At 36.7% G+C, this 21,872-nt stretch overlaps 1 protein-coding gene across 18 annotated transcripts in view; it reads left to right on the top strand.

The window, feature by feature from the left end:
* Positions 1-21,872, top strand: part of FAM172A (family with sequence similarity 172 member A) — a 523,432-nt gene that overhangs the window by 53,940 nt on the left and 447,620 nt on the right. For 16 of the 18 annotated variants that reach the window (XM_033179131.1, XM_033179140.1, XM_033179122.1 and 13 more), the window contains one exon: positions 20,457-20,558. In XM_033179131.1, the coding sequence (XP_033035022.1) occupies positions 20,499-20,558 (60 nt within the window). In that variant the 5' untranslated portion in view covers positions 20,457-20,498. Of the gene's footprint in view, positions 1-1,231; positions 1,256-20,456; positions 20,559-21,872 lie in introns of all 18 variants that reach the window. The other 2 variants (XM_033179126.1, XM_033179133.1) reach the window with 1 other exon arrangement.

Genomic DNA, 21,872 nt, shown 5'->3' on the forward strand with positions numbered 1-21,872 from the left:
GAACTATCTGGATTCAAATTCAAGGTTTTCCTTCTTACCATGAGCAAATTGCTTAACTTCTCTGAATCTTTCTCTTCATCTGTACTATAGGAATAATAATGCTGGGTACAGATGGGGTTGTAAGGGTTAATGGAGGAGTAAATTGGAAATATTAGAAAATAAAATGGCAAATGCATGGTATATTTCAGAACAACTTAGCAAACTGATTTGTTCTAAACTTTATCCCTTGAACAGGAAGACAGTTTTATTCTTGAGTTTATTCAAAACTGGGCTATGATATGTAAAACAGTGAACTAATAATGATCACTCTGCTGTTCATTAGAGAATTTCAGGTTTACATGGCAAGATGCACTCTTGGAGGTGATTTAACTTTCTGCTAATTGAAAAGTGCTTCAGATAAGGCATAGATGGTGGAAAAATCTCATAAAATTATATTAGTGGTGAGAGAAATGTCAGGTAAAACTCAAGATGAGCAGGGTTAAAGCAGTGCATGCTGGAAGAAAGTAGTTTGAATTAGTTTGCTGTAATAATGGTGATAATGAAGATGGTAAGGAAGATGGTGATGACTGTTGTAATTAAAGGAAGGCATATTATGCACAAGAAAGTTATGTCATCTCTTGGAGATGGCAATGAAGATATGCTTGTAAAGAATTCTTGCATTTCTTAAAAATATTACTTTTTCCCTTTGCCAGTTTTACAGGGTTTTAGTTTATCTACTGCCTCTTATTGATTTGTTGACCCATTTTACCTGGATTTCTGAAGATATGTTCTGTATCTAGTTCTCTTAGTTCATATGTGTTGGTTTTTATTTACCACTGCCCTCTAACCTCAGGCCCCTTCAAAGATACCTACATTTGCCATAGTGCCTTTATTAAAAATTATTCTGGACACTAATGTTGAGTTATTATGATCATTATTTGTGATATGGCTAATAGTACATCAAAACCAAGACATTCTTATTGGTACAGTACTGGTAACTAAAACATGGTCATTATCCAATTTTCATTAGGTTTCACATGCAGTAATTTGTGTGTGTGTATGTGTGTGTGTGTTTGGAGTTCTGTGCAGTTTGATCCTCTGTGTTGTCTTGTGCAACAATGACCACAAACAAAGATACAGAAGTGTTCTACCCCTTCTGCTACCCATTTGTAGGAATGTCCCTAACTGCCAACTTCATCTCTGTCTCCTGGCAATCACTAATCTGTTCTCCATCCCTTTTGTCATTTTGTAGATGTTATAGAAATGGAATCATAAGGTATATAACTTTTTGAGATTGGCTTTCTTCAATAAGCATAATGCCTTTGAGATCCATCCAAGTTTTTGTAAATATCAGTAGTTCATTTGTGTTTATTGCCGATCAGTAATATTCTATTCTCTAGATATGCCATTTTGTTTAACCATTAACCCATTGTAGGGCATTTGGGTTGATTCCAGTTTTTGATTATTAGAAATAAATTTACTGTGTATATTTATGTATAAGTTTTTATGTGAATGTAAGTTTTCATATCTCTAGGTTAAATGCCCAAGAATGTGATTGCTGGGTCATATGGTAAATGCATTTCTAACTTTATAAGATAATACCAAACTATTTTCCAGAGTGGCCATACCATTTTATATTCCCACCAGTCACGTATGAAAGACCCACTTTTTCTACATCCTCCTCAGCATTATTATTACTATGTTTTAGTTTTAGCCATTTTATTAGGTACATAGTGATATCTCACTAGTGATGCTGACCATACATCTTTTCATGTGCTTATTTGCCATCTGTACCTTGTCTCTGGTAAAATACCTATTCATATTTTTTGTCCATTTTCTAAATGGATTTTTTAAAACTATTGAGCTTTGATAGTTCTTTATATTTTCTAGATACAAGTCTCTATTGAATATATTCTTTGTGAATATTTTCTCTCAGTCTGTAGCTTGTCTTTCACCCTCTTAACATATCTTTCGCGGGGCAAACATTTTTAATTCTGATGAAGTTCTGTTCATAATTTTTTTTATTTTGTAAACTTTGCATTTAGTGTCATGTCAAAGAACTCTTTCCCTAGCCAGCTGTAGTTTATGAAGGTTTTCTCCTATGCATTCTTCTAAAAGCTTTGTTTTATATTTCACATTTAAATTAATGATCTATTTTCAGTTAATGTTTAAACATATGTTACTAGGTTTCATTTCATTGTTGAATTTTATTCTATTGAATAAACTATGTTTTACTTACCCATTTGCCACATTTTAGATATTTGTGTTGTTTCCAGGGTTGGGTGATTATGAATACAGTCTTTGAAAACATTCATCAAAGGTTTTTATGTGGATATTTATTTTCATTTGTCCTGGGTTAGTATCTAGGAGGAGGACTGCTGGGTAATGTGGTATGTCTACGGTAACTTCATAAGAACTAGAAAACCACTTTTCAAGGTACCTGTATTATTTTTCACCATCACCAGTAATGTATGAGGGTTCTCTTAGTTTGGCATCTTTATCAGCAATTAATATTGACAGGTTTGTTGACTTTTCTTCTCATTGTCACAGGTTTTTGTTTCTATGTGGTTTTAATTTGCATTTTCCTAATCGTGAATTATATACCATATATACATCTTTCTTGGTAAAGTCTAGAATTTTGCCCCCCTTTTTTTGTTTGTGTTCTTATTGTTGAGTTTTAAAAGTTGTTCATATGTTCTGGATACAACTTCTTTTTAAGATATGTGATTAGTAAACATTACCAGTCTTTGGATTGTCTATTCATTCTCTTTGTTTTATTGATATGTATTTGTACATACTTATGGGGTACATGTGATATTTTGTTATATGCATAGAATGTTTAATGATCAAGTTAGGATATTTCCATTATGCATTGCCCCAAGTGTTTATGATTTCTATGTGTTGGGAACATTTTAAGTCCTCTCTTTTAGCTATCTCTTGAAATACATAATACTTTTGTTCATTTTAATCACCCTATATGCTATTGAACATTAGAACTTATACCTTCTATCTAACTGTATGTTTCTATCCATTAAACAAACTCTCTTCATTGTTTCCTCCTGTGCACCATCACCCACATACTTCTCTGATAGCTATCATTCTACTTCCTACTTCCATGAGATCAACTTTTTTAGCTCTCACATTTTATGAGAACATGCACTGTGTGTCTTTCTGTACCTGACTTATTTCACTTAACACAATAACTTCCAGTTCCATCCACCTTGCTACAAATGACATGATTTTATTCTTATGGATGTATAGTATTCCTTTTTGTATATATACCACATTTCTTATGGTCAAATAGTATTCCATTGTGTATATTATATCACATTTTCTTTATCCATTCATCTATTGATGGACACTTAAACGTTGATTCCATATCTTTGCTATTGTAAATAATGCTGCGATAAACATGCAATGCAATTATCCTTTAGATATTCTGATTCCTTTTCTGTGAATACATACCCAGTAGTGCAAATGCTGGCTTGTATGGTAGTTCCATTTATAGTATTTTGAGAAATGCCCAAATGTTTTCCATGGAGGTTGTACAAATTTACATTCTTAACAACAGTGTATAAGAATTCCCTTTTCTCGACAGCCTCATCAGCTTCTGTTATTTATTGTCTTTTTAGTGATAGCCATTCTAACTGGGGTGAGAGGATATCTAATTGTGGTTTTAATTTGCATTTCCCTGATGATTAGTGAAATTGAGCATTTTTTAACGTACCTATTGGCCATTTGTATGCCTTCTTTTTAGAAATGTTTATTTATGTCCTTTGCCCACTTTTTAATGGGATTATTTTTTGTTTTTTACTGTTGAATTGTCTGATTTCCTTGTGTATTCTGGATTATTAATACTTTATTGGATGAATAGTTTGTAAATATTTTCTCCCATTCAGTAGTTTGTCTCTTCATTCTGTTAATTGTTTTCTTTGCTGTGCAGGAGCTGTTTAGTTTAATGTAGTCCCATTTGTCTGTTTTTTGTTTCTGTTTTCTCAAAAGGCTTTAGCCATAAAAATCTTTGCCTAGACCAGTGTGCTGAAGTGTTTCCCCTGTGTTTCTTTCTAGTAGCTTCGTAATTTCAGGTCTTATATTTTAAGTCTTTAATCCATCTTGAGTTGATTTTTATAGATGAGTGATGGGGCTCCAGTTTCATTCTTCTACGTATAGATATTTAGTTTTTCCAGAATCATTTACTGAAGAGGCTGTTCTTTTCCCAATATATAGTCTTGGTGCCTTTGTTGAAAATCAGTTCACTGTAATATGTGATTTATTTCTGGGTTCTCTATTCTGCTATTCTGTTCCATTAGTCTACATGTTTCTCTCTCTCTCTCTCTCTCTCTCTCTCTCTCTCCATCCATCTATCCATCCACCTATCTTCTATCTATCTATCTATCTATCTACCTACCTACCTACCTACCTACCTTTTAAGATGGAGTTTCACTATTGTTGCCCAGGCTGGAGTGCAATGGTGCGATCTTGGCTCACTGCAACCTCTGCTTCCTGGGTTCAAGCGATTCTCTAGTCTCAGCCTCCTGAGTAGCTGGGATTACAGGTGCCCACCACCACACCTGGCTAATTTTTTTTTTCCTTTTTTATTTTTAGTAGAGACGGGGTTTTGCCATGTATGCCAGGCTGGTTGGTCTTGAACTCCTGACATCAAGTTGAGAGACAGGACTAGCTGGATTTCCTAGGCTGACTAAGAATTCCTAAGCCTAGCTGGGGAAGGTGACTGCACCCACTTTTAAACACGGGGCTTGTAACTCAGCTCATACCCGAACAATCAGGTAGTAAAGAGGGCTCACTAAAATACAAATTAGGCTAAAAGCAGGAGGTAAAGAAATAGTCAAATCATATATCATCTGACAGCACAGGGGTAGGGACAATGATCTGGATAGAAACCTAGGCATTTAAACTGGCAGTGGCAACCCCCTTTGGGTCCCCTCCCATTTTATGGGAGCTCTATTTTCACTCTATTAAATCTTGCAACTGCATACTCTTCTGGTCTGTGTTTGTTACGGCTGGAGCTGAGCTTTCTCTCCCTGTCCACCACTGCCGTTTGCCACCGTCGCAGACCTGCCGCTGACTTCCAACCCTCCGGATCTGGCAGGGTGTCCGCTGTGCTCCTGATCCAGTGAGGCACCCAAGGCCGCTACAGACTCGCCATTATTCCTGCATGGCTAAATGCCCTGGTTCGTCCTAATTGAGCTGAACACTAGTTGCTGGGTTCGATGGTTCTCTCTATGACCCACGACTTCTAATATAGCTGTAGTACTCACCGCATGGCCCAAGGTTCCATTCCTTGGAATCTGTGAGGCCAAGAACCCCAGGTCAGAGAACAAAAGACTTGCCGCCATCTTGGGAGCTCTAGGAAGAAAGATCTACCTGTAACAAAGTGATCCACCCACCTGGGCCTCCCAAAGTGCTGGGATGGCATGAGCCACTGCGCCTGGCCTTACATGTCTTTTATTTTTAAAATAATAACACTATGCTGTTTTGGTTACTGTAACCTTGTAATATATTTTGAAGTCAGGTTAGCATGATGTCTCCAGCTTGGTTCCTTTTGCTCACATTGCTTTGGCTATTTGAGTTCTTTTTTGTTTCCATTTGACTTTAGTGTTTTTGTTTTTCTCTATTTCTGTGAGGAATGTCATTGGTATTTTAATAGGAATTGTGTTGAATCTGTAGATTGCTTTGAGCAGTATGGTCATTGAATTATGCTAGTCTATGAGCATGGAATGTCTTTCCATTTGTCTGTGTCCCCTTCAATTTCTTTCATTAATGTTTTATAGTTTTCCTTGTAGAGGTCTTTCATCTCTTTGGTTAAATTTATTCCAAGGTATATTTCTTATAGCTGTTGTAAATAAGTTTGCCTTTTTGATTACTTTCTCATCTCATTTATTATGGACACTACTGATTTTTCTATGTCGATACTATATACTGTTACTTTATTGAATTTATAAGAGCTACAAGTTTATTGGTGGAGTCTTTAGGTTTTTCTATATATAAGATTATATCATATGCAAAAGGACAATTTGACTTATTTTCCAATTTGGATGCTTTTTATTTTGCTCTCTTGCCTGATTTTTCTGAAAAGGACATTCCGTACTATGCTGAATAGGAGTAGTGAAAGTGGGCATCCTTGTGTTGTTCCAGTTTTTAGAGGAAAAGCTTTCAACTTTTCTCCATTCACTGTGATGTTTGTTGTAAGTTTGTCACATATGACCTTTAGTATGTTGAGATATATTTTTTCAATGCCTCATTTGTTGAGAGTGTTTTTATCAGGGAGAGTTGTTGAATTTTATCAAATGCTTTTGCTGCATCTATTGAGTAAAAGATCATATGGTTTTTGTTCTTCATTCTGTTGATATGCTGTGTCACACTAATTGATTTGAATATGTTGAACCATCCTTGCATTTCTAGGTAAATCCTACTTGATGATGATGTGTTATCTTTTTGATGTGCTATCTTTTTGATGTGCTGTTGATCTGGTTTATTGTTATTTTGTTGAGTAATTTTGCACCTGTTTGTCAGGAATATTGACCCGAAGTTTTCTTTTTTTGTTGCAATCTTGTCTGCTTTTGATATCAAGGTAATTCTAGCCTTATAAAATGAGACAGGGAGATTTCCCTCCTCTTCATTTTTTTGGAATAGTTTGAGGAGAAATTGTGTTCATTTTTCTTTAGACGTTTGGTAGAATTCAGTAGTAAAGCCACATGGTCTTGAACTTTTCTTTGTTGGGAGACTTTTTATTACTATTTGATCTCATTACTCACAACTGGTCTGGTCAGGTTTTCTATTTCTTCCTGATTCAATCTTGGTAGATTTTTTTTTTTTTTTTTTTTTTTGAGACGGAGTCTGGCTCTGTCTCCCAGACTGGAGTGCAGTGGCCTGATCTCAGCTCACTGCAAGCTCCGCCTCCCGGGTTTACGCCATTCTCCTGCCTCAGCCTCCGGAGTAGCTGGGACTACAGGCGCCCGCCACCTCGCCCGGCTAGCTTTCTTTTGTATTTTTAGTAGAGACGGGGTTTCACTGTGTTAGCCAGGATGATCTCGATCTCCTGACCTCGTGATCCACCCGTCTCGGCCTCCCAAAGTGCTGAGATTACAGGCTTGAGCCACCGCGCCCGGCCAATCTTGGTAGATTTTATTTGTCCAATAATTTATTCACTTCCTCTAGGTTTTCCAGCTTGTACAGTTGTTCATAATAGTCTGTTATGACCTTTTCTGTTACGGTGGTAGTTGTAATGATTCCTTTATCATTACTGATTTTATCTGGGTCTCCTGGGTTTTTGTTTGTGTGTGTGTGTGTGTTTGTGCTTAGTCTGGCAAGCTGTTTAGAAATTTGTTTATCTTTTCAAAAAAGTTACCTTTTATTTTGTTGATTGTTTAATCTGTATTTCATATAATTCTGCTCTTTATTATTTGATCCTTTCTAATTTTGGGTTTGGTTTTTTCTTCTCTTCATTGAGGTACATCCTTAGACTGTTTGAAATCTTTCTACTTTTTTGATGTAGTCATTTATTGCTGTATCATTTCCTTTTAGTCTTGCTTTTTCTGTTTTGCATAGGTTTTGGTATGTTGTGTTTGGTTTTCATTTGCTTCAAGGTAGTTCTTTATTTTCTCATAATTTCTTCCTTGACTCAGTGCTCATTCAGAAGCAAGTTTAGTTTCCATGTATTTGTACATTTTCTCAAATTCTTCTTTTTACCAATTTCATACATGATGTGATTTTTTTTGGTAAAATTTGTTGAGTCTTGTTTTGTGGCCTAACATATGGTCTATCCTGGAGAATGTTCCATGTGTTGATATGAAGAAAATGTGTATTCTGCAGCTCTTGGATGACATGTTCTATAAACGTCTGTTTGGTCCATTTGATCTAATGTGTAGTTTAAATCTGTTTCTTTGTTAGTATTCTGCCTAGATGATTTGTCTAATGCTGAGTGTGGAGAATTAAAGTCCCCAACTATCATTTTATTGAAATCTATCTTTCCTTTTAGAACTAATAATATTTGCTTTATATGTCTGGATGCTGCAGTGTTGAGTGCATATATGTTTAGAATTGTCATATTCTCTCACTGAATTGATTCCTTTATCTTTATATAATGATCTTCTTTGTCTCTTTTTACTGCTTTTGACTTAAATTCTGCTTTATCTAATATAAGTATAGCTACTCCTGCTCACTTTTGGTTTTCGTTTGCATGGAATGTCTTTCTTTTTTTCTTTTTTTGGAGATAGGGTCTCACTGTGTCACCCAGGCTGGAGTGAAGTGGCATGATCACAGCTCACTGCAACATCCTCCTCCTGGGCTCAAGTGATCCTCCCACCTCAGCCCTTTGAGTAGCTTGGACTGCAAGCACGTGCTACCATGCCTGACTAATTTGTATGTTTTTTGTAGATATGGGGTTTCACCATGTGGGCCAGGCTGTTCACAAACTCCTGAGCTCAAGTGATCTGCCTGCCTCAGCCCCCCAAAGTGCTGAGATTACAGGTGTGAGCCACTGTGCCAAGCCAGAATGTCTTTCTCTATCCCTTTACTTTCAGTTTGTGTGTCTTCACAGGTAAGATAAGTGTTTTGTAGTCAGCCATGGCCCATATAGTTGGGCCATGTTTTAAAATCCATTCAGCAAGTCTATGTCTTTTATTGAAAGTTTAATTCGTTTATATTAAAGGTTATTGATATGCAAGGGCTTATTTTTATCATTTTATTTATTGATTCTTATTGCATTAATATCCTTTGTTTTTTTTGTTTTTCTCTTATTGTTTATCATTGTGGTTTGGTTGTTTTCTGTAGTGGTAACATTTGAGTTCTTTCCCTTCCAAATTTGTGTGCTTCCTCTAACAGTGGGTTTTATGCTTTTGTGCCTTTACATGATGCTGGATATCTTCCCTTTGCATCCAGGTTTAAGATTCCCTTAAGCAGTTCTCCTAGATCTCGTCTAGTGGTGATTAATTCTCTGTTTTTGCTTCTTTGGGAAAGACTTCATTTCTTCTTCACTTATGAAGAAAAACTTTTCTGGACATAGTGTCCTTGGCTGGCAGTTTTCTCTTTTTAGGCATTGAATATATTATCTCATTTTGTTTTGGCCTGTAAGGTTCTGTTGAGCAATGTGCTATTAGTCTGATAGAATTTCCCTTTTAAGTGACTAGCTACTGTCCTTGTGCTGTTTTTAGAATTCTTTCTTTGACTTCTGACAGTTTGACTATAATATGTGATGGAGAAGATCTTTTTACATTGTATTTGATTGGGGATTTATGTGCTTCTTGTATCTGGATGCCTAAATCTCTTTTTAAACGTTGAAAGTTTTTTAGCTATTTATTAAGTAGGGTTTCTAATCCTTTTGTTTTCTCTTTGCCTTCTGGGACACCACAAATTCAAGTATTTTATAGCTTTATGGTATTCCATATGTCACATAGCCCTTGCTCATAGTTTTTTCTTTATTTTTTGTCTGATTGAGCTATTTCAGAAGACCCATCTCTGTGTTCTGAAATGCATTGTTCTGCTTGATCTGGCCTGTTATTGAAGCTTTTCAATGTGTTTAGTCTTTCATTCAGTGAAATCTTCAGTTCCAGGATTTCTGGTTGGTTCTTTTTTTATATCTGTCTATCTTTTTGGTAAATTTCTTATTCATATCCTGAGTTGTTTCTCTGATTTCTTTTTATTGCTTTTTTGTATTCCCTTGTATCTTCTGAGCTTCTTTAAAATAAATACTTCAAATTCTTTTTCTGGGATTTCATAAATTTATCTTCGATTGGAATCTGTTGCCGGAGAGTTATTGTGCTCCTTTTGAAGCACAATATATTTACATTGATATCTTATATATTTACATTAACATCTGGGTATCTGGTGTGACAATCAATTCTTCCAATTTTTTGAATTTGCTATCGTAATGGATTTTTTTTTCTTAAAATGTATCTATGGTGTTGGTTGAGTAGGGTACTTTGACTTTGAGTCTGGGTGTGTGCAATCATGTAATTTATGATTTCTTCAGCTGTAAACCACATTACTGGTGTCAGTGGCTCAGAGTGCAGTTGTTAGTGGAGGCTGTGGTGAGGTTTGCTGGGAACAAGGATACCAGGTATGCTATTCCTTGGGCTCTAGTGTTGGCAGCGCAGCCACAGCCTGCCTATCCTTGGGTTCCAGGGAGGCATATGCTGGCACTGGTGTTGGGTAGTCTATTGGGGTTGATTGTTGGATCTTTAGGTGGTTTATTTGTGTGCCTATAGTGGCACCAGTGGGTCAGGCCAGTGGATGGGTTCTTGGGTCTCTGAACAGTGGGTATGGTATGGGCTATGGTAGTAGCAGTGGTAGGACTAACCTCTGAGTTCTGAGCAGTTCACGATTTTATTGGTGGTAGCTACGACAGGCTAGACAGGGCAGTGCCCAGGCCTGCAGGTGGCATGTGTGAGGTTTTTGACTGTGTTGGTAGCAGCAATTGGATGGACCCATTCTGAGGTCCCTAGGAGGAGTGCTTAGGTGACAGTGGTGGTGGACTGGTGCTTGGCATTCCCCAGGCCCCTGGATGGCATGCTAAGGCTCTTGCTAGGGGGTGTGCCAAGCCAGGTGAACCTGCCCTCTTCCCCCCACCTGTGGTACGTGTAGACCTTGGCTCTGGTAGGCAGGGGTGGGGTTATTTCTAGGCCCCTCTGTGGAATGCTTAAGTAGGGGCGGCAGTGACTGCACCACCGCTCTATACTAGGGAGGGTGAAGTTGCTTTTGGTGGCTCTAGCCGTAGATATATGGTTGGGATTGCATGCTTCACTTGTGCTTTGGCCCCAGTGGCAGCAGCCTGCTGTGGGTGTGCCATGGGTAGGGGACTGTATCCTCAGGACATGTGAAAATGTGCCATGGTTTTGCTGCTTGGGGCAATGGGGTTGCTGCTAATGACTTGCATTTTTGCCCAGGTGGCATTAGCCAGCTGCAGTGGTCTCTGTAGGCAGGTGACGTCAGTGAGGGTCCAGTGATGTGGAGATGTGGGGACTGTTGGACCCTGGGGACAGAATGCAGCTCTATAGGGGCTGGGCTTTCAAAATGGCACCTTACTGTAGCTGCTTGGGACTCAGGAGTTGTGTGTGGCTCAGCATGAACTCCTCTAGAGCCATGGCATTGCACAGTCTTCAGGCAACTTCCTACTTTATTCTCAGGGCCCATGGGGTTTGAGGGGCTCTTGCATGGCTAGGATTGCAGGAGTCTGTGGTGGGAATTTGAACTGCTGGGGGTCTTTCACTTATCCTTTTCCCACATTGGGGAGATTCTCCAGGCTCCCAGCTGATCTCAGCTAAGTAGGTTGCTTCCTTTCCCTTTTTATCCTTTCTTTTTGGGTGTTTCTTGTCATCTTTCTATTAAATTAGAGTGTTCTCTCTTCGATGTCCTGTTTGAAATGTGATTATTAACTTGCATTTTGGCTCTTCTTCTTAGATGAGGTGAGTACCAAATGCCTCTAGGCAGCCTTCTTGAAGCACCTCCCCTTCATTGTGAGTTAAATTTTATGTAAGATGTGAGATACAGGTTGAGGTTCATTTTTATCATTTTGATTTCTTCTTATACCGGCACCATTTGTGAAGAAGACTGTCTTTTCATCTTTGAATTGCTTTTTCATGCCTGTCAACCATGAATTGGGCATATTTGGGCAGTTGTTTTTGAGTTCTTTATTTTGTTTTCTGGATCTATGTGTTTACCAATACCACACTCTCTTAATTACAGTAGCTATATAATAAGTTAACACTGAACAAAGTGATTCCTCCTTCTTTATTCTTTTAGAAATTTGTTTAGCTATTCTAGGTCACTTGCCTTTATATATACATTTTAGAATATACTTGTCTATATCTGCAAAAAACTTTACTGCGATTTTGATAGGAATCATATTTAAACTTTTAGGTAAATTTGGGGAGAATCGATATCTACGATATTGAGTCTTCTAATCCATTCACCTGATATGTCTATTTAAATCTTCCTTGATTTCTTTCATTAACACTGTAATTTTCAGCATGTAAATCCTATACCTGTTATTTGCTTTATATGTAAGTATTTTAATTTTTTCGAGTGATTATAAATGGTGTTATGTTTATAATTTCAATTTACACATGTTTATTGATGGTTTATGAAAATATAATTAAGTTTTGTGTGTTGATATTATATACTGTGATCTTCCGGAACTTGCTTGTTTGTTCTAGGAGATTCTTTTGTGGGTTCCTCAGGATTTTCTACATAGACAATCATGTCATTTGCAAATTGGATAATGTTTCTAACCAGTCTATGTGCCTTTTATTTTTCTTTGTGGCCTGTGTTGATTAGGACTTTCAGTACTACGTTGAACAAGAATAGTGAGGATGGATATTCTTTCTTGTTTTCAGCCTTCGGGGAAAAAGATTGTCTTTCACTATTAAACATTATGTTAGTTGTAAGTTTTTTGGTAAATGCTGTTTATCATGTTGAAGAAGTTCCTTTTATTAGATGCTTCCTGGGAAGTTTTAATCATGAGTGAATGTTGAATTTTTGTCAAATGCTTATTTTTTTTGTATTAATTGATAGGGTCATGTATTTTTTTCTTCTGTAGGCTGTTGAAATAATGGATTACATGTTGATTTTTTGAATAGTGAACCATTCTGTCATAAGCCCTATTTGGTTCTGATGTAATTTGTTTTTATATATTGTTGGTTTTGAATTAATATTTTGTTGATGATTTTTGTGTCCAGGTTCATTAGAGATATTGAACTGTGGTGTTCTTTTTTTGTACTGTCTTTGTTTAGAATTGTTATCAGGGTAACACTGATCTTCTAACATGATTTAGGAAATATTCACTTCTGTTTTGTTTACTGGAAGATATTGTGTAGAATTGGTACTAATTTATTTTTAAATATTTTGAAGATTTCTCCAGTGAAACTCTCTTGACCTGAAAAATTTAGGGGGGAGATTTTAATTCAAATTCATTTTCTTTAATAGTCATAAGACTATTCATATTGTTTATTTTATATAGGGTGAGTTTTATTAGTTTGTGGTTTTTGAGGTCTCGGACCATTTCATCTAATTTGTATGATTTATGTGTATAGGGTTGTCACTAATATTCCCTTCTTGTTCTTTTGTTTTTTTGGAGATGGAATCTCGCTCTGTGGCCCTGGCTGGAGTGCAGTGGCACGATCTCGGCTCACTGCAACCTCCGCCTCCCAGGTTCAAGCAGTTCTTCTGCCTCTGCCTCCTGAGTAGCTGGGATTACAGGCATGCACCACCACACCCTTCTAATTTTTGTATTTTTATACAGATGGGGTCATGTTGGTCAGGCTGGTCTCGAACTCCTAACCTCATGATCTGCCCACCTTAGCCTTCCAGAATGCTGGGATTACAGGCGTGAGCCAGTGTGCCTGGCCCCCTTCTTGTTTTTTTAGTGGCTGCAGGGTCTGTAGTGATATCCTCTGTTTAACTGTTTCCTATTAAAGAGATTAACAATAAGAAACAAATGCTTTTATTTAGTCATATAATTTTCTTTTGAAGTACACATTATTTCTTTATGTGGATACATATTTCTGTTTAGTATCATTTGCCTCAACCCAAAGAACTTTTCTTACCATTTTCTTCTGCAGGCCTGCTGGCAATACATTATTTCAGCTTTTCTGTGTCCGAAAAAAAATCTTTATTTCTTCTATTTGGAAAGATGCTTTTGGTTGGCATAGAATTTGAGGTTGATGGACTTTTTTTTTTCTTTAATGGAAAAATGTTGCACCATTGTCTTCTTGTTTGCCTAACTCCTGAAAAGTCTTCTGTCATTATTATCTTTGTTCCTTTTTTCTCTATCTGCTTCTAAGATTTTATCGTTTTTTTTTGAGACAAAGTCTCACTCTGTCACCTAGCCTGGAGTGCAGTGGCACGATCCCGGCTCACTGCAACCTCTGCCTCCTGGGTTCAAACAATTCTCCTACCTCAGCCTCCCAGTACCTGGGAGTATAGATGCATGCCACCACACCCAGCTAATTTTTGTATTTTTGATAGAGACGGGATTTTGCCATGTTGGCCAGGCTGGTCTCGATCGCCTGACCTAAAGTGACCCACCCACCTTGGCCTCCCAAAGTGCTGGGATTACAGGCGTGAGCAGCTGCACCTGACCCTAAGATTTTATCTTTATCACCTATTTTCGGAAATTTAATTATGATATACCTTTGTGTCATTTTCTCAGTGTTTATTCTACTTGGATTTGTGGTCAAAGTTTTCATCATATTTGGAAAACATTTCATTCACTTAAAAAAAATTTTTTTTTCCTCAGTTCTCAGTGTTTGTCTATTTGCATTGCTGTAAAGGAATGCTTGAGACTGAGTAATTTACAAGAAAAGAGGTTTATTTGACTTACAGTTCTGCAGGCTGTACCTGAAGCATAGTGCTGACATCTCCTTCTGGTGAGGGCCTGAGGAAGCTTACAATCATGGCAGATAAAAGGGGTACCTGTATGTTACATAGTGAGAGGGAGGCAACAAGAGAGAAAGAAGGAAGAGGTGCCATGTTCTTTTAAGCAACCAGATCTCAGGGAACTCATAGAGTGAAAACTTATTTCCATGAGATCTGCCCCCATGACCCAAACACCTCCCTCTAGGGCCACCCCCAACATTGGAGGTCACATTTCAACATGAGATTTGGAGGGGACAAACATCTAAACTATGTCACTTCCCAGCATTGATTTCATCTTGGAACACACTTAAAATATATTAGACAACTTAACATTGTCACACTGGTCAATGATACTTTCTCCATTTTTTTTTTTTTTTTTTTTTTTTGAGATGGAGTCTCGCTCTGTCTCCCAGGCTGGGGTGCAGTGGCCAGATCTCAGCTCACTGCAAGCTCCGCCTCCCGAGTTTACGCCATTCTCCTGCCTCAGCCTCCCGAGTAGCTGGGACTACAGGCGCCCGCCACCGCGCCCAGCTAGTTTTTTGTATTTTTTTTAGTAGAGACGGGGTTTCGCCGTATTAGCCAGAATGGTCTCGATCTCCTGACCTCGTGATCCGCCCGTCTCGGCCTCCCAAAGTGCTGGGATTACAGGCTTGAGCCACCGCGCCCGGCCTTCATTTTTAAACTATTATTTTTCTCTGCTTCATTTTAGATAATTCTGCTGTTAGGTCTCAAAGTTCATTGATCTCATCTCCTGTAATTGTATTTGCTGTGACTTTTTAACAGTCTATTTTTAATTTTAGATAGAATTTTTTTTATATATAGAAGCTTAAAGTTCTTCCAGTTCTCAGTTTGGTATATTAATGATTAAATTTTTTTTTCGAACATACAGATCACATTGAAATAGATTTTTTTCTTGCTAATTCCTTTGTCTTTGTCATTTCTTGGTTTATTGATTGATTTTCTTCATGTTTATAGATCATAATTTTTACCTTTTTACATGCCTTATCATCATTTTTCATAGATACCAGACATTGTAAATTATACATTATTGGGTGCTGGATTTTGTTCTATTCCTTTAAAGAATAAGTTGTTGCTTAAATTTTGTTTTATTTTGTTTTTTGGTATTCTTTTAAAGAACGCTGGGCTTTGTTCTGACAGGTATTTATATTATTTGTATCTTTTTTTTTTCTTGGAGGCTTTTTTAAATCTTTGATATGACAGTTTTAGAGTCTCCTTTCTCTAGGGCTGATAGGCATACATATTTGCAGCTCTGTGTGTACTTCAGGAATTGTTCATCCTGCTGCTTTCCCTGTCCTTGGGTAATTTTTTTTTATCCCGTGTGTATGGATAAATAGTCAAAGACATGAGTGAATCCCTCTGCAATTCGGCCCAGCAGTCTCTCTTTCTAAACAGTTTCCCCTGCCCTCCTTCTCTGCTTCCAAATCCAGCCACCTTGGATTATTCAAATTCTGATCTCTGTCTCATCAGCTCAGCAGGGTCTTCATTCTTTGTTTGGGTTCTTCCTTCCTGCTGTGCCTTAAACTGTATCCACACAGTAAGCTAGGGCATCAAGGGGTTTATGTCATTTGTTTCTTTTTCTCTCAGTTCTGGCTGCCTGTTGTCCAACTGTTCTTTTACATGTGTCTTCTTGTTTTCCAGTTGTTTAAGGAAAGTGAAAATAATTCTGTTCCTGTTAATTCTATTTTGGCCAGAAGTAGAATTCCAATAGTGTTTTAAATACTCCTTTATTTAATACAGTTTTTAAAAATAAAGATGCCAAATAATACTTTCTTTATTGTGGTGAAATAGACATAATATAAAATTTACCATTTTAACTGTTGTTAAATATGTGGTTCAGTAGCATAAAGTACATTTACATTGTTGTGCAGTCATCACCACTGACCATCTCCTGAACTCTGCACCTTGCAAAACTGAAGCCCTATATCCGTTAAACAATAACTCCCTATTCCCCTCTCTGCCCAGCCCTTAGCAACCACCATTCTACTTTCTGTCTCTATAAGTTTGATGACTCTAGGAATCTCAGATATGTGCAATCATATAATATTTGCCCTTCTCTGTCAGCTTATTTCACTTTGCATAATATCTTCAAGGCACATCAGTTTTGGGTAAGAATGTCTTTCTTTATTAAGGAAATATTTACTACGAAGAATTGACTCACACAATTATAGAGGCTAAGAAGACCCAAGTTCTGTAATCAGCAAGCTGGAGACCCGGGAGAGCTGACAGTAAAGTTCAAGTCAGGAGAGCTGATGGTGTGAGTTCCAGTCTAAATCTGAAGGCAGAAGACTGATTTCCCAGCTTGAAGATAGGCAGAGAGAGTGAATTCTCCTTTACTCAGCGTTGTTGCTCTATAGACACTTTTATCTGGTTGGATGAGGCCCATTCAAATTGGGGAGGGAATCTGCTTTACTAAGTCTACCCATTCAAATGTTAATCCTATCCAGAAACATCCTCACAGTCACACCCAGAATAATATTTAATCAAATATCTGGTTATCTTATTTCCCAGTCTCACATAAAAGTAGCCATCAAACTATTCACCCGTCTATATACACTTGGAGTGCTTCTACCTTTTGACTATTGTGAATAATGCTCCTGTGAACATTAACTTATAAGTATATCTGTTTGAGTTCCTGCTTCCTTTTGGGTATGAAATGGTATTTTTATACAGTTGTTTTATATGCTTAGTTGAGGTTTAGAATTCTAGTTGCTGGATCACTTTAACCACTAGAGCCATGCTTTAAAAACAGTCGTGTCATATCTGATGCATACTTAGGCTATATGGATTCAAATCTATTGTATTTTATAGGTTATTGAAGGGATTTTCAATGGATCTTTCATTATACTTGATTTTTGCATAATCTGCCTTTGGAACCCAGTCTCAGGGTAAAATGCAGCTTTACAGTATTGCTTTTCTTTTACAAAGCAGAAAAATAATTTCTGACAGTTCCTTTCTATATGTCTTCTCAATGCTAATAAAATAAAAAAATCTATATCTGGTTCTCTAGTTGACAGGAAAAATTTGAGGAACATCTTTTTATTTAGTTGTTCGTTTTATCGTTCAAAGGAACATTTTGGGCAAAGCTAAAGCACATTTTTATATTCATAACTGTTTATATAATCAGAGAAAAGGGGGGCTAGAATATTATAAGATTGATATAGTATATAGAATCAGTGTGGTGATTTTGAAAGAGTGCTGAGTTTGGCTTTGAGAGATATGTTTATTTTATTAATCCCTTCTACTACTAAGCTGTGATTTTGGACAAGCCATTTTACCTGAGTTCATTTTCTTGTCTGAAAGACAGTGAAGATGATAATACTTGTTACTATTTCATAGGATTGTGATGATCAAATGAAGTAATGTATATGAAAGTGCTTTGAAATCTTTAAATTGATATATAGATGTAAGGCTGCATTTATGATCTAAGCTAATAGATACAGAAAAGAGCTGTTAGAAGCAAAATCTGCTTATGTATGAACAGTTTCTATGTCTGATTAAAAGATTTGTAAGTTTTGAGTTGTAGATGACTGCAAAGTCAAGGAATCTGATTTTGCCCCAGAGCCTCAATTCACTGGAAGAAGAAAAGTGAGAACGTTCTAGTCACTGCAAGTCAATTTTTGATATTAAAACCCTTCTGTCTTTATTTTGAAAAGATTTACAAGGTGGTAAGAACTTTACTAGTGAATGAAGAATTGTCAGCATATGTCCCTTTTTAAGCCCGGTATATGCAACATTTTTGTCTTACTAGAGTTTACAAACTTTTTTTTTTATATTGAGGATAGTGTATTTTTATGTGAGTTGAATTTGATGAGTTTGAAGAGTGCTAAACAGTGATTCTTTTAATGAAGGATTTGATGGCTTGTTTCTGTGTTCTACAGAGAGAGGCTAGTGGCTGGAGGTAGACAAAATACTTTTTTCTCTAGAGTATTTTGATGATCTACACAGAAGGATTTGTTATATTTCTGTGAGAGACAGAAATAAAGTGTTATTTCTGAGATATTTCTTTTGTAGGAAAAGGACTGGTTTGCTTCACAACATATTCTAGGAGCATTTGTCTTCAGGAACTTGAGTTAGAATGAAGAGGCTGAAAACCTAACCTTTATTTATTGATTAGACAAAAATAATTCCACATCTGTTTGGAAATGAGTAAATTTGAAGTTTTAAATTTTTTTGTGTGATTTTATAAATGGCTCTTTGATGACAGATAGTGAGAACTTTTGCCTCATCCTACAATATGAGCCTACAAGATATTAAATACTTGTTGACAGACTGATTCTAGGACTGGTGCAGGAAAGATACAAAATGAGGCAGGAGCATCTTTTAGTAGTAGAAAGTAAGGAAGTGCATGAAAAGCAAAATGCCAAGAGTATGTCAAAGGGACACAGGAGACATCTGAAAGAGCTTACAATAGTCATGGCTGGAACAATTTGCGGAGCAAAATGAATGACGTAGTATTGGATTATAACCTAAAGTATACAATAAGTGTCCACAAGTCCATACTGATATAAATAAGTGATTGAATAAATGTGTAAATGGATGAAGAGAGATGAATCTTCCATACAGAATAATTCCAATAATATATTTAGATGTTCTTTGCTATGGGAGGTAGAGAATAATTCCTCCTCTTTTTCCCTGAGGGTGGGCCAGACATAGTCACCTTGAAAGAATACATTATGAAGAGGGAAAAACAGTAATGTTATAGTGGAGAGGCCTGGTATATATAGTACCTTAACCAAGTAATGAAGGTTAACATCGTTGGTGATGTCCTATTGATATCATGTTCCCCTTGCCATGATCTATTGAGAATGGCAGTTGACCTCAGTGATATTCTTTCCAGAAATCATAACCCTAGTCTAATCATAAGCAGAAACATTAGACAAACCCAAATTGAGGGTCATTCTATAAAATACCTGACACATAGTCCTCAAAACTGTCAAGATCATGGAAAAGAAGGGAAGACTGAGAATTGTCACAGACCACAGGGACTGGGGAGACATAATAATTACATGTAATGTGGTGTCCTGAATGGAATCCTGGAAAAGAAAATGAACATTAATGGAACCACTTGTGAAATGTGAATAATACCTGGGCTTTAGTTTGTAGTAATGTACCAATATTGGTTTCTTCATTTTGACAAATGTGCCATGATGTTATAAAATGTTACTAATAGGGGAAAGCGAGTAAAGGGTATAGTACACTCTTCGTACTGTCTTTTCACTTTTCTGTCAATCTAAAATTACTCCATAGTGGCGACGCATGGTGGCTAAGCCTGTAATCCCAGCACTTTGGGAGGCTGAGGTGGGCAGATCATTTGAGTCCGGGAGTTTGAGACCAGCCTGGGCAACATGGTGAAACCCCATCTCTGTGAAAAATACAAAGTATAACCCGACATGGGGGCACCCACCTGTAGTCCCAGCTACTCGGAAGGCTGAGGTGGGAGGATCGCTTGAGCCTGGAAGGCAGAGATTGCAGAGTGAGCCAAGATTGTGCCACTGCACTCCAGCCTAGGTGACAGAGTGAGACCTCATCTCAAAAAGAAAAAAGAAAAAAAGAAAAGAAAAACTCCTTGACAGAATTTTCTTGGTTGCATGGAATCAAATGATGTGAAGAATAGAAACTATGTGAAATAATTTTTGCTAATTAGTATGTTTTATTTTAACAGTTTTCCCCCTAAAAATGGAATAATATGCTATATTAATACTATTTACATTCATGTTTCTTCATAAATGTTTCCGTTATATGTAAGATTTGATGACTTTTTAAAAGTCACGTTAATGTCTGAAACTTTTAAATGAGGTGAATGAGGTACAAATTAATAGCTGTCTGTTTTGAAGGGAAGAAGTTAAAGTTTGATATAATGGTGTATAGAATCTGAGTTATAGTTGTTTTTAGAATTATGATTTTGAAAGTGCTTATGTTAATACTGTGCTTGATCATAACATAGTATTTTGGGAATTCAATTTAGTAGCGTTATCAGTTAAAGCAACACATAAAAATAGAACAAAGAATACTTTAAATTAAAATATCTTTGTTACAAACTATGAAAATAAATATAAGTAAATTTCATATCATTTCTTTTCTAGATTTATTATCTAGGATAGATTTGGATGAACTAATGAAAAAAGATGAACCACCTCTTGATTTTCCTGATACCCTGGAAGGATTTGAATATGCTTTTAATGAAAGTAAGTGGTGTGTGTGTGTATATATATATATATATTATATATATATATATATATAGTATATGCAAAATTTATTTAGCAATGCTCATAGAATAATAAGACAGATATTATTTGCTACTTTTAAAGGCCAAGTAGAATGATTTCTATATTCTTTTGAGAAATAATGATATCCTTTCATGGTGAAATTCTTCATTCAAGTGAAAGAACCAAGTAACAATTTTCTGTAGTTGTCAAGTTACGTAAACTAATGGTCATGAATTTGATTCAGCTTATGCATTTCAACCTTGAGTTTTCAACTCCCTGGTATCCAATTTGAACTCCTAATTAAATTATAGAGAAAGATGCTACTGTTTCACATGTTATTTAGAATAAAGTGTCTGGCAGTAATTATCTTTGACAATGTTTTAAAGTAGTTTTCCGTGATTTTTCAGGCAACATTCTTGTTTTAAAATTTATTAATTCAGTTCTGAATAAAATAACCTTTACACTTGGGATGTGGAGGAACATACTATAGACTGCAAAGATGTTTCTGTAACAGAGAATCATGATTCATTGGATTAATAATACACCCTTACACTTGAAGGGTAGTGTTATTACAGGGTGGGTGCATTTGAGTTGTAGTTTTCTATTGGTTGTTCTGCATTAACTGAATTGGTGCTTTGTCATCACTGTATTAGTGGATATTCCTTTCTAATATCAGTTATAGATATTAAGAGTTATGGTGACAGTCATTGTGTACTAAGATGTTGAGTTTAAAATAAGAGACTAGAAACTTCGATCTTTTCTCTGATATTAATTTTAATGCTTTTTAATAAAAGTTATTTTATGCCAGTAGAAATAGTAATATTTGTTGCGTGGAGGGGAAGAGGAGTTTAAGCAATTGGCCTGTAGTGTATTTCTCTCCTGATTACCCCGGGAATACCCCTGGGGAAAAAGTCCTATCCAGGAGACAAGTGGCTTCATCTTTTCTCCTTATAAACATGGTGATAATTAACTCATTAATAAATTAGACTGGCCGGGTACGGTGGCTTATGTCTGCAATCCCATCACTTTGGGAGGCAGAGGCGGGTGGATCACTTGCAGTCAGGAGTTGAAGACCAGCCTGGACAACATAGTGAAACCTCATCTCTACTAAAACATACAAAAATTAGCCAGGTGTGGTGGCATGTGCCTGTGGTCCCAGCTACTGCTGGCTGAGGCATGAGAATGACTTGAACCTGGGAGGCGGAGGCTGCAGTGAGCTGAGATCGGGCCACTGCACTCCAGCCTGGGTGACAGAGTGAGACTCCATCCAAATATAAATAAATAAATAAATAA

The sequence above is a fragment of the Trachypithecus francoisi genome, unplaced genomic scaffold (genome assembly GCF_009764315.1).
Source record: "Trachypithecus francoisi isolate TF-2019V2 unplaced genomic scaffold, Tfra_2.0 Lachesis_group2, whole genome shotgun sequence".
Lineage (NCBI taxonomy): Eukaryota > Metazoa > Chordata > Mammalia > Primates > Cercopithecidae > Trachypithecus > Trachypithecus francoisi.